At 39.0% G+C, this 13,986-nt stretch overlaps 1 protein-coding gene across 1 annotated transcript in view; it reads left to right on the top strand.

Moving 5' to 3' along the window:
* The window catches only part of LOC118323429 (protein shisa-8-like), an 83,650-nt gene extending 70,288 nt beyond the window's left edge, over positions 1-13,362 (top strand). Inside the window, exons 3-4 of the mRNA XM_035655395.1 lie at positions 1,785-1,901; positions 12,213-13,362. Of these exons, the coding sequence (XP_035511288.1) occupies positions 1,785-1,901; positions 12,213-12,709 (614 nt within the window). The 3' untranslated portion in view covers positions 12,710-13,362. The remainder of the gene's footprint in view (positions 1-1,784; positions 1,902-12,212) is intronic.
* Positions 13,363-13,986: the final 624 nt, after the last annotated feature.

Raw genomic sequence — 13,986 nt, 5'->3', positions numbered from 1 at the left:
GAGAGAGAGAGAGAGTATGTGTGTGCTTTAACCCTGTGGGAAACAGTTTTTGGGGTTATGACATTTTTTAGGAGTGAGGTAATCCTGGCCTGACCTTGATTTTTCTGTGGGCTCCAGGAGGGTTTAACAGTAAAAGATGCAATGTGGAATATTTTCAGACATTGTTGTATCATTCTTAAATGAACTGCTATCCCTTGTTTCTACAACAAAGTGAGACCAGAATGTTTCCTTGAATTGAGATTTCTTCATCTTATGGAAACTATCACTATGTTCACCAGCCCGTTGCTAACTGTGTCAGTCTGTTGTATGGTGCAGTGCAGGTGGCATACAGTAGGTATTTTTGCTGCTAGAAAAACGAGGTTGATGAGAGCAATGAGACTAAATGTGTTACATTGTAAAATTAAAACAATGAGCTAAAAGCTGCTATAAAGCTCTGTGTAGCTGAGGGGAACTGCAGCCGGGTGATAATTATCTTTGGATTCATTACTAAAAACCAACACATTTCGTGTATCACATTGTAATTTGATACATTTTTGATTTAAAAAACATATATATTTGGATGATCAAAGATTGTCTTTATAGCATGAAGAGTTTATTCTAATTGACCTGCAGAACTGGAATCTCCAGTGTCACATCAACATTGAAAGCAAACATCTTTTTGCACTCAGGTCCCTCAGATTTCGAAATAACCAAACTGTCATCCATCAGAGGTGCCATGTATGTGTAACACACATGGGATCACCTTTATAACAACATTACCAGAATTACCAGGAGCACCAATATAAACAAAAATTAATATCAGTTAGTAGGACAAACTATTATAAATACATTATTGATATTCAGCTGCATCATGAACAATAATTCAGTCAGAGATGCTTATGTCAAGGAACTGACTACTCTGAGGACGCTCTCAAAACATTTGAGAAACGAAGATTCTGCTGGGAGAAAAATCTCCTCTTAATAAACATGACCATTAAATTAAAGTTAAATAATTAATACCAAGAAACAAAGCACCTAAGGAGGAGGGAGTGTATCAGCAGGGTAATGAAAGTGGGAGTGTTATAATGGCTGAGCTGTACACCTACATGCATATGCATATGCATTGGACTAAATGACCCAATGATTGTGATACATGAATTAAACAGCCTGAATTAACATAAACAAGGAAAGGTATAGTGAAAAAATGTAAATGTAATACAGCAAAATCAAACTCTGTGACTCATAATGTCATATTTTTCCTAAAGAAAGCAAACTGTATTTGTGTGTCTGTTACAATGTAAGGAGATATCTATGCAGGTTGTATTCTGTAATTGTGTTTGTTATTTTGCCTGTCAGCTAGCAGGGCTATTTTAAGTAATGTTTGCCTCTGTCGTGGGTAACCTGCACATCTAAAGGCTTTATGAATATATTTGTTATTTTAGGCAGAAACGCTATGCAATGAGGGCTGATAGGAATGCGCAGCTGGTTATCGAGCCTTCAATAATCATTACATCCACTCTTCCAAAAAAAGAGCCTCACTAGCATCTTATGTCACCTTCTGGATACAGTGTACTAAAAAAACATAAATGTCATCTTAAGTTGGCATCAGTCGTGAAAGGCCACAATGTACCAGACTTTTAATTGTGTAATATTGTTAGTTCAGCTTGAGAATATTCTCAGAACACCAGTTGATGGAAACATGTACTGATTTGCATTTTCTTTGGCTGAAACTTGCAAAATGCATTTAATACGTGCCCACTATTTATATGTAACTTTCTCCCTCTGCCTGTCTCTTGCTCCCTCAGATCATAACCATTTGAACAATGCAGCCTTGCCTCCCCTGGGTCCAGCCATGGCCTTGTCTCATCCTCACAACAACCTGGGTATTGGTTTTAACAAGTACACCTCACTCAAGGCTGTGGGTGAGTAGGATCACACACACACACACACACACACACACACATCACACACACACACACACACTATTACATGGAGAAACACAACTTTACAACCACATGTGGGCATGTTTGAATAATTACTAATGGATTAAACTAGTGATATGAATGAAACAAGACACATACAGAACACAGGCAGCATGCACAGATGTCAGAGATACTGTACAGTATTGACAAACTGTATCAGTATGATAAAAAATACTAAATCTCCCCACACTGATGCACATACTGAGTCAGGAAGTGGTTAAGGGAGCACAAGCACCCATTGGGATAATGTATTTGTTATGAGTCTGACTCTCATCCAATCACATGAGTCATGTTTGAGTGCCGTGGCTTATTTTCTTTTTGTTTTTTTTCGTCCTGCATATTATATCAGATCATGGCAGCAACTCACAAGAACGAAAACCCCAACCCTGATTTTAATAATGTCCCTTTCATAAATGCATGTTTGCTCCACCAGTGTGAATATGTTAGCTGGATACAATATTTTAAAGAAATATCGCAGGTTTTTGAAGAAAAAAAGAACAACTGGACTTATGTTATTTACTACAGTGTAAAACAACAGTGCCACACATAACTGACCATTACAGGGGCAGACTAGAGTTAGACGCATAAATGAAAGGAAGAAGCTGTAATAAATCTCTCCTTGGTGAAATGAACAGCATAAATCACTGAATTATGTGCTATAGTCTTTAAAGTCACCAGATCTCAACGCAACTGAACACCCTTGAGACATTTTTGGGCGACGTGTGCGACACTTTCATCAAAACACCAAATGAGGGAGTAGGTGTTGGAGGAAATGTGTTTATCATTCCAGAGACTTGTAGAATGTATACCAATTCACACCTTACTAACATATATTGTGTTGTTTTATTCCTTCAATTTGGTCTATAAGTTCTAATCATAAATAACTTCCTCCTATGATGTGAAATAATAACATTAATGGTGCATTACTTTCTGAAACTGGGGAAGTCCTGTATTGAACAAAGCAGACATAGGTTAATTGTTGCCTCACAACCATGAAAAAAACACAGTTGTTTATTATGCCTAAAGCTTAGCCACAATAATGCTGACAGTTATTGACAGCTTGCCTCTCTGTTAATAGTAACCATGAATGAGCTGTGGAAAAAAGGTACGATGATGGCATGAATACATAACTGATGATGACATAACTCATAACAGAGTGCTAACTATTTAAAGGAATTTTCACTATTTAAAAGAACAGGGATAAAACACACACACACAACACATACACACACACAGTTAGGCATTGTTGATGTGTCAGAAGTCGGACAGTAGCATTTTGAAGCAACTGGTTCAGGCCTCCAGCTTGTCTCTGGCTTCTCTCTCTCTCTCTCTCTCTCTCTCTCTTTCTCGTTCGCACAGAAACACACGCAAAGTAAGAAAATGCATGAATAAATGTCCTACCCACCAGACACACACACACACACACACACACACACACACATATACAATATACTTCCTCTTTCTGACATACATAAGGGTCACAGGCATAAACATGCATATACACATACACACAGACACATACCATCTATCATCTGATCACCACAGACAGACAAGGACATAGTGACGATGATGAGGAATGACAGTTTGACACATGTACATGTACTGTTCATTGATTCGGTATGCAAAGAGAGACAGGACTGCCCATCATAGCTGCAGAGTAACAGACACAGAAACTAAAGAGTATGGGACAGCCAAAGTTTTTAAGGACAAAGCCAGGATGACTGCTTGCTTACTTTGGTTTGGTCTGTCAAGCATAATGCAGTTTAAAAATGATAATGGTGACAGATTTACCAGCCTGAACCTCTGAGTCATTTTTGAAACATCTGGTTTTTATATTTCAAACAAAACCTTCTGATTTCCTGCCAAAAACCAGCAATATTGCTTAAAGGAAACAGTTGAAAGTAAATTTTATCACAGTATTTTATAACAATAAAAAAATCACTATTAATAAAAAAAAAAAAAAAAAGGTGAGATCAGGCTACTATACTATCTTGGGTAACGTTGCCAGAGTTACTGAAGTGTGAATTCCCCCAAAATACCTCAAAAAGCAGGACAGCCTCGCTAACATTACACAGTATGGACATACTTCACTTTGGATGAGCTTGTCGTGAATGTTGTTGTTTTCTAACATAACCATTAACCCTACATATGTAATAACATTATTAGTTAGTGATGTGCTGCTTGTGTTATAGGCCTCAGCCATGGGTTACCTGTTTACAGATGTTGTGTCCTGTTTTATACAGGAAAATCCAAGACAGGAGTTATTAGTTGAGTTCATGCAGCAGGCGGTTCTCTGTCTTTATTTAACAGAAATTATATTTTCTCTCCATTAAAACCCTTAGAGTTTATTGTTTATTGTTCACAATAATAACAATTACGTGAGAGTTATAGTAGTAAAAATAATCTATTGTTCAGTTTAATAGAAACAGTTAACTAAACCAAATAATACACTGTACTACAAACTACAAAGAAGTGAAGCAATGTCTTTGTGACTTACAGTAGAGTTCATCATCATGTCGTTTTAAGATACAGAAGACGACCTGTGATGTTATGACATTGTGAGCTACAATAGAACTCCAGAATTCAGAAATTAGAAATATTTACGGTCATATTTTATAATAGTCTCCCCTGCGTCACACACTACGTAGCCACAAGACAGTGCTTCCTACAGTCTTTGCTCACCCACTCATCTGTTGCTTTTTTTAAATGTGCTCTAGCAGAATTTGAGAGTGTAGTTACCCTTTAAACATGACAAAATTGCAGCCATTCAGAAAGCCATTGCAAATGTTGAAAGCAAGATGAGAATAGAATTGAAAAAAATAGAAAAATAGACAGAACAGAAAAGGCGAAGGAACGAGAAAATCTCATCTTATTATTCTGCTCACTGAGTGAGAAACAAAGGCCGATTGCAGCAGCAGCACCCCCCCAACCACTCAACAAAAAAAACTAGCTCAAAATAACAAATCCCTCACACATCGAGGTGCAATTCTCCGTTCTCTCCTCTCGTTCAATGTCTAGGTGTTCAGTTCTGTCTCTGTGTGATGACACACAGACGATGAGCTGCTCCTCTTTGTGTCCCTCTGTTTGGTATCTGCTGTTTTTATCTCTCTCTAACAAACACACACAGGAACTCCTCTGTATGTATTCTTCTGTTTCAGTACAGTTCTGGTGTGTTGTGCTTTTTGCCATCAGAGACATTGATCCTCTGGCACTGTGCGTCCAATTGCTCTTAATGATGCACCTAACAGCTAACACAGCACACATACAGCACACCTAAATCTAGCATTTCCACACACTGATCAGTATGCATACAACCCAACATGCTCTTAACCTCTCTTCTTCCTTTATTCTCTCTGTCGTTCTCTGTTTCCCACTGTCTTCATGCACACACCCACATGCATATGCAACATAAAAGTTGACACAATATTAGATTCCAAATAATTAAAATGTCAAAACAAACCAAAAGACTAATATCAAAGGGAAATGCAATGGTGTGTTATTATCAAGTATATTATACTTAATACTAAAACTTAAACTGGATCTACTTAAAATCCTTTAATGGCACTCAAACAAGGCATATATTTCACCATACTATAAATTAGATTCACATTGTGACAGAAAATTTGGATCAATTTTGTTTTGATTTGATTTGATTTATATCATAAGTATAAATAGAAAAGTAATAATCCCAGGCTTTATATCCCCCCCTGGACACGCCCCTCTCAATTTTCTAAATATGTCAGTTGTGTCCTTTGATTTTCAAGCTGCCAAAATCCAGACAAGAGAAGGAAGGAGCTGAACAATATGTTGATACACTCATCCAAGTCGACTTCTCTGACCACTGTGCACTCACAGCAGTAAGCTTAAGGAGCAGCTACAGGAAAAGCTTAGCAACCTTTTTTCCCCCGAGTTTTGCCTCTCTTGCCCTGTTTGCTTGCTGGAGGTTGTTGGGGGCATGCTGTACTGAAATAAGCACTTATATATTCTATGCATTACATTGGATAAAAAAAAAATATTTTAGTATTTTGTTTTTATTTAAACCGTTTACTTGGCATCTCTTAAAAAATCTATTAAGGAAATTAAACATAAATTAAGAGACTCTTTTTTCATTATTAGTATTTAGTACTGTGCCCTATTATGCACTCACAAAGAGAGGAAAAAAAAACATGTGCACACAATCCAATCATCTTTTCACACATGCTTATCAGTTCTCTTGCTGGGCAATAAACAAGCCACTGGGTCCTGAGATCCTGGCTGTGTGGACAAAGTCATGGCTAGGACACACAACAGTTTGGACAGGATAGCTGCCCATTTGCCAGATGAAACAGCAGGTATCTGGACCAAGTTGCTTTGAAATCTTTATAAAGACACTGGGACTAAATGCAGTGGTTAACAATTACGTTTGTTTTCTAAAATTTCTCGTACAAAGCAAGACACCGGAGGTTAAACAGAGAAAATTAAGCTGTAAGCACATAAGAAAAAAACGAGGAAGGCCATAACAGGTCAAAGAGGTCAGGAATCTGTGACTGCAAACCTGTGCCAGGTGTATCAGCAGGACTCTGGCACAGACAGCTCTGATATATCTATCTTAATTAAAGAAGAACAGGTGGACTGGCAGTGAGAAAATGTAGGGATAAAGATGCTAAAGGTTAGAGAGTGAGAAAGTGAGAGGACAGAGACAGAATGAACAAGCAGAATGTCAAAGTGAGAGGAGGACGAGATAAACTTACATTGTAGGATTTAGACGGTACAGGTTGGTCTAGAAATAAGAAATACTTCATGTGTGATCTTCAGAGCTCAATCCAGGTTAGTCTCCCATGAGTGTCAGGGCTTCAGGAGAGAGAAAAGACAACACGAGACAGAAGGTGGAGGGATGTTCTTGAAGAGGGCGTGAAAGACTGTTTGCCAGGACACTAGGACTCCAAGACCTGGGCCAAGACTGCCTGAGGTCTTTAATTAAAGTCTAATGAGCCAACAGCCTGAGCACGATTTGTAGTGTAGAATAGAATCAGATTTCATTTAAAAATAAAATCTGCAGCCATTTATTGAGTTAAGTAAACATCATCCTAACAAGCACAATGAATTGATTTTTACTTGTATTGTTTGTTTTTTTTTTTCCTACCAAAACAACCAAATGTATCCATAGATTTACTTTTAAGGTTTTGTTTGTTTGTTTTTTGTTTTAGGAGAAAAAAGCTGTTACAATCAGTCCAAGATTAAATTATTAAATATTTTTGCAGTGCATAATGCATTTTTTAGAATGTTCTTCAGGTCACATATTGGTTGAAACACCTTCTGGTATTTTTTATGACCACATGAATTGAAGTGATTTTAAATTCCCCAAAAGATGGCTTTGAAGATGAACCCCACTGGTTCAAAGTTTTATTTTTTATATTTGGCACTTATGGGTTTCTTGTAAAAGCAATGATCAATGGAGTTCCTGTGGGGACTAATGAGGAAGGGGTTCTTGATATTTTATTCACCAGTATTTTTTATTTTTTTTTGGTGGAAGAATTGTACTCTACTTGTGAGTCGTCTTGCAGTTGTCTTGCAGGGTGTTATGCGCTGCTGCAGGGAATTGTTGTCTTGCAAAGTTTGTATTTCAACCTATTAAACTCTGCTGGACCTTCCCACAGTTCCATACTTTAAAGATGTGTAATGTGCGCCAAGCATTGCTCAGAACCTACAGAAAACTATTTTAAATTCCAATGGAGAACTCAAAGTTTAGTACCAAATATGTCAGTCTGAATATTTCTATTTGAGGTAATGGTGCAGTTCTAAGAACATGCCATCAGGGGTTTAAATATTTCATTCACTGTAAGTCATCATATGCCTGTGACGAAAGGAGTCATGGAAATGTGGAAAAGAGGGAATATAAGGGCTAAATCAGAATTTAAGAGGTTAATGATGAAGATCAACATATGTACTGTATTTAATGTGGCTAGTTATGTTGTCCACAACTAAAATCACCCTGAGAGTCTCCTGAGACTTCACAAAACGCTTGTGAAATTATAACTGGGGGTTGCAAAATTTTATCTATTTTTTATTTATTTATAATGAAGTGTGTACACAAAGGTAGTTATAATATTAATGATTTACTACTTGCCAAAAAACCATCAGGGTGTATACATTGTTTACATTGTATTTTAGGTCTTATGCTATTTGTCTTTTAGGTTTTAGCTACATTGTCTTTTAGGTCTTATGCTAATCATTCACACATGTTTATAGACAGTATACTGAGCAGGTTTTCTCATTGCTCTAACACAATTAAATGGTATTAAAAATAGACCAAATAGCATACAGTATGTTGTCAAACTCTGTTACCCTTTGGAGGGCCAAGCTTATGCAGCTATAATGCGGTGGCCCAGCTTTAGGCTGCTGCTGGATAGAGAGCAAAAGCTGATGTTGTTGAAGAGTACGAAATATATAAAATACAGATGGAAAGAATGGAAAACAAGAGAGAGAGAGAGATAAAGACTGAACAGATGGAGAGTTTGTGAAATGGAGAGGAAGGCACCTAATACTGTCACAGAGGACCCTGCTGTCAGGTGCTGCTGCTGGCAACATGTGTGGAAACATTCAAAAGGACAGCAACAGCAGTTGTTGTGGGAAGGAAGAGTGTGTTTAATTCATTGTTTCTGTGCCGTCCCAGATTTTCCCGATCTGTCCAGAGATTCTGACCATTTCTTTGAGTTGCTGAAGCTTCAGATGCAGTGTATTACACTGAAAGGAGATATACAGTGTCCACAATAAATAAATGGTAGTTCCTACAAAAACTGATAAACAATAAAACAGTTGTCTGTCTATCTGTAGCAATACTGCTGACGTCCAAAGTGCGTTTTTCACTTCATTGCGACAAACATACAGCTGCTGAAAGATGCCAAACCCATGCAATGCCCTTTTCCGCACAGACACGTACACATCAAGCGGCTTATCCTCTTTTTAGCGTGTGAAGAATGTATGTAAATGTGTTCTTTCTTGCAAAATGCGTGGCACACATACAGTTGCATGCACATACATGAACCCACACACACAAATACACACACATTAATATGTGCACTCATACACACAAATACTAATCCTAAACACGTTCATCCCCATCTTTAAAATTTAAATGAAAGCAAAGCTGTTTTTCTGTTCATTCTCCTCATTCTTAGTCATCAATATCATGATACAGTATTGCTTTATAAGGAAAAAATATGCCTCCTAAGTCTCTGTTTTTTGAATAATTAAAGTGATTACTTTAATTTAGTTATTTTCCTGTCTCTTAAATCCCTCTCCACAAGTCTGCAGGACATACTGTCTGAAGGGTTAGTAGTTTTATAAAAATATTTTTGGGGGCTTTTTGCCATTTATTGGATAGGACGAATGAAGATAGACAGGGAGGGATGGAAAGGGAGAGAAATAGGGGTGACACACAGCAAAGGGTCACGGGTCGGATTCGAATCCATGGCTGCTGCAGCAAGGATTGGTTAACCCAGGGCCCCTACTTGTTGTAGCCTCTCAGTTTAAAGAGTGACCTAACAATTGGCTGTAAAGCTGTGTGACACTCTATGAGTGTCAACTGAATATTAAATTATTTAAAGGACCGGTGTGCAGTATTTAGTGTCACCTAGCGGCATAATTGCAGATTGAAACTCCCTCACTTCATTCTCCCCTTTGAAGCACAAAAGAGAAATTACAGTGGTGAAAAACATGAACATCCTTATCCAGATCCAGTGTTTGTCCGTTCTGGGCTACTGCAGAAATATGGCAACATGACAGCATCAATGGAAGGCAACCCACAGCCTCTGTAGATTAAATACAGCTCATTCTAAGGTCAAAGGAATAATGAAATAATAAATAATGAAAACAAAGTTATGAATATTAGATCCCCCTAAATTTTAAACACTAGACATTAAATGGCTATTGCAGAAAAATCTCAGCCATAAATACTATCAAACACTGGATTTGATTTCATGAAAACACCTCAGCAGCATTCCCTCTGTGATGTAAATTCATTGGATGCAAAATACATTTCAACATCTCTCTTGCACCATCTTGTTAGTTAGTAATAGATCTGCATAGCCAGGTCCTACACCTCATCAAAAAAATTGATTTGTTGGTCCTGGCAGTGCAAATAGTTCAATTATTTCATTAATAAACCAATTAGTATATCAATACATTTATCAATATTAATATTTTTTAATTTTTATATTGTTATACTTACATTTAGGTGGCTTTGTCATGTTATGAGGGAACAAATCCAGTTGGCTTTTGAGAAAAACAAGACCACACACAGACACACAGCAGCCTGTCAGTAAGCAGTTGAGATGGTTGTAGTGACACTGGGTGTGGAGAAAAGCAGGATAGTATTCAAATCTTTAGACCAGCTTGGACAATTTTACCGAGAATGCTGCTGTTGAAGTACCCTGGAGTTACACAATGGACCCACATTTGAAGTGTTCAATAAGCAATTACCAGACTGTGATAACACTGGACAGTTTCCTAACATGTGTGAATGTTCTCCTCTAGGTGTTTCCTGAAAATATAAATGTTCTCAGTAATCTTGTCGTGAACAAATGATTAGAAATGAATCAACAGTAATAGCTATAGAGAAAAAAAAACAGGCCTCGGCTAAACTCTGTATTCCTAACTCTGTACAGTAGATAAAGCTGTAAATCTGGAATCTGAATTCAGCCAGCCAAAGGATGACTTCTGTTTGGAGTGTTTTAACTGAATGTTGCCCAAAGATCAATCAATGATGTTAACACGCAAGGCTCTATTTTCCTTAAACTACAAGCAGCTCATGCGGTACATAGAGCAACCCAACTATGCTTTTAGATGATGTCTTTTTAAGTTGCATTAATGTTTCAGAAGACCTTGAAATCCCTGTGAGCACAGTGTACAGTTCTCTTCATCTCACATGCATTTATTAACACCCACTAATAGCCAGCAACATACATTGACGTTCATTACAACAAATTAAAGTCAACTGGTCATTTGTCTTCTAACCAGAATATCGACATAATCTTGTAATGATGTTCCTGTTTGGAGTGTAATGATGATAAGATCAGACACGAACAAAATAAAAAAAAACATACAAGTTGACAGCAGCTGTAACCTGGTATGTTATGAGATTTAAGGATGTGAAGGATTCTGAAATTCAGAATGCCGTCCCCTTTATGCCACTAAAACAGACTTCAACAAGTCCTCTTGTCCTGGGCAAAACACATCTGATGCCAGTTTGTGATGTTCCAAGTCAGGATGCTTTCTATCACTCCTCTGTCTAAGTTAACAAGAACTTGACACAGGAGTTTTACTTTAAGTTCCCTTAGTTTCTGTGCTTTCTTAACCAGGGTGGAGATGTGAAATGACCATGACAGGTTCTCTTTGATGTTGTTTCAAAGGAACCTCAAACTGCTCAGAGACAGATGAAGACTGATGTTAAGATATTGAACGATACCAAGTCTAAGAGCAAGACAAATTCAGAGCAATAGAATGAAGGAAAAAGACTACAAAGCATTTTTTTTATTCTCAGTCTCTTATTCCTCTCCAGGAAAAGGGGGCAAATAAAACAGGGCAAAGCAAACAAGGTTGTTGGTGTCTTTAGGCCAGAGTATGTGTGTGTGATGGGGGTGAGTGGGGGTGTAGTGGTGATGACTGAACAGCCGAGTCAAGTTCCACTCTGAGGGCTCGCGTTAATCTGACTCGACACACTGAACCCACTCTATTTTTACTCCCTACAAAAATCCTGTTTTGCCCTGCACTCCCTCTTACTGCATTTTCCTGTATTTTCTTTATTCTCAGCCTCTCTCTCTCCCTCTCTATCTCTCTCTCTCTCTATTTGTTTTTCTCTGGTGCTGTTGGTATTTTTAACTCCATGGTCAGTTCACAGACAGTTCAAAGCTCAAACACATAAATGTAGTACAAACACTCACACATGCTGTACAGCAGCCACAGTTTTACAGATTTGCCTGGAATGTGCATGTAGGTATATTGTATTTAACCACATGAGCTAGTCTATAGGGTCAAATTGAAGATATAGGTGTGAGGGGAACTTCAATAACAGTTTAATTTTTTAATGTGAATATGCTATTTTGCCCTGAATAATACTGCTGCTTATCTTTTTTTATACTACAATTACAGCATTGTCAGCTTAATACACACACTGACTACTCTTAACACTGATTGTCTTAACTTTTCATCATCTTAATTTAACCATGTCTCTGCCTTTATTTCTCTGCCTCCTCTGTCTCTCCCATCGTCCAGACACGGCTGCAAGAGACTACTACAAGAGCTACCCAATGGTAGATTATACACACCGCCAGTCCCCTCCCACTTTCCAGCCAATCAACTTCCACCCCAAGGACAAGCCCTTTCTCCCGCCACCCGACATCCACGCGCCACTGGCCATCACCATCAACGCCTCCCAGATCCCCAAGCCTAAGATCTCCAAGACCAACACCCATCCACTCACCTCCAGCTCGGCATTCAAAGCTTGGGACCCCAGTAAGAGCCACATGCAGCACCCAGTGGCTTCCCACATTGGCCTCCAAGGGCAGCAGCACCACTCCATCCAGCAGCAGCAGCACCAGCCGCTGCACCAGCATAACAGCCGGCGCCAGGCCTACTCCAACAAGAGGCAGTTCAGCATCGAGACGCTGCCTGAGCTCTTCTCGCAGCCGCTGGGCTACGGCCACTCGCCGCACATGCACCCCAAACACAAGGGACTGCCCACCAACAGCAAGACAGAGGTCACTGTCTGAACATGGGGGTGTTTGGGTGATTAGACAGAAGAGGAAACCAAGTGGGGTTGTAAGCAACTTTAAAAGAAATGCTCAGATATCTTTTATATCCACTGCCGTAATGGCGAGAGAGGAGCAGGCAAATATCATGTATAATCAGAATTTTTGTAACTCTGCGTTTTTCTCATCATTGTTGACAACAATAATAATAATGTGAGTTCTATATGTGTACTTTTAAGACCACTGGATCAAAACAGCAGCAGATAAGCTGTGAAGGTGGTGGATTGGCAGGTGTTAGCTGTGACTCTTTGAACCCGGCGGGTCTTCTAAATAATTGAGTGGCCTCTCAGTGTGTTGGCACAGCTCTCTCCTCCTTCTCCTCTCAACCCCCTCGCACCTCAATGACACTCAGCACTGCTCCGTAGCACCACTCCACCACGCACAAATGTTCAAATCCCACACACAGACACTATTTACCCCACAAACGAGCACAGATGCACTCGCTCTACCCACTTTTTCTGAGGCTGGTATGGGAAGTGTTTCCCCTAAGACTTTGGCTCCTCATCAGCAGAGACAATGCCATTGTGTTGTCAGCTCCATTGCCCTCCAGCCCCTCTAGAGAGTGAGATATCAGCCTGGCAATTCATACCAGAGAGGAGGGCAGAGGTGGGGGAGAGGGGGTTAGTTATTCATCTCATACCAGGGGCAAATGAGATGAGAAGGATCTGAACCATACACACACACACACACACACACACACACACAACACACTTGTCAAAAACTACAGAAGGTTTCCAGCAGTGTCAGAGACCACAGGCATCCCCCACTGACACACAAACAGACACACACTTGTCTCTCCACACACTAATCCTCAGAAACTGGGGAAGTGAATGAGCAAGCTCTCTTGTTGGTATTTGTAACGGTTTGTTGAGCTGCTCATTTCAGTCAGCATCTTTTGTCTTTCTGTGGATGTTCACCTCTAAAGAAAACCATGACGTGTCCAATGCCTAGAAAACAGCAAAAGAGTCCATTTATCCAGAAAGGTCATTACAAAGTCATTGCATTCTCTCCTCCTCCTTCCTACACACTGGCTTTTACAAATGAAACTGGGTTTGTGTTACATTGTTATGCAATGCTGCATATTGGTACAGGCATTTGGTTGTACCAGGAATTGAAATGAATATATAAATATGTATGGGCACCAAGATCCACCTTACTATATTCAGGCAACAGATCCATAAGTTTGCAAATAAGTGATTTCATAATCAACATCATGAAGTTTTTTTGGATGTAGCTAG

The sequence above is a fragment of the Morone saxatilis genome, unplaced genomic scaffold (genome assembly GCF_004916995.1).
Source record: "Morone saxatilis isolate NCDOM2014 unplaced genomic scaffold, NCSU_SB_2.0 Contig14, whole genome shotgun sequence".
In the NCBI taxonomy this organism is placed as follows: domain Eukaryota; kingdom Metazoa; phylum Chordata; class Actinopteri; family Moronidae; genus Morone; species Morone saxatilis.
Note: the sequence above shows the minus strand (reverse complement) of the source record. Positions and strands in the feature narration are given on the sequence as shown.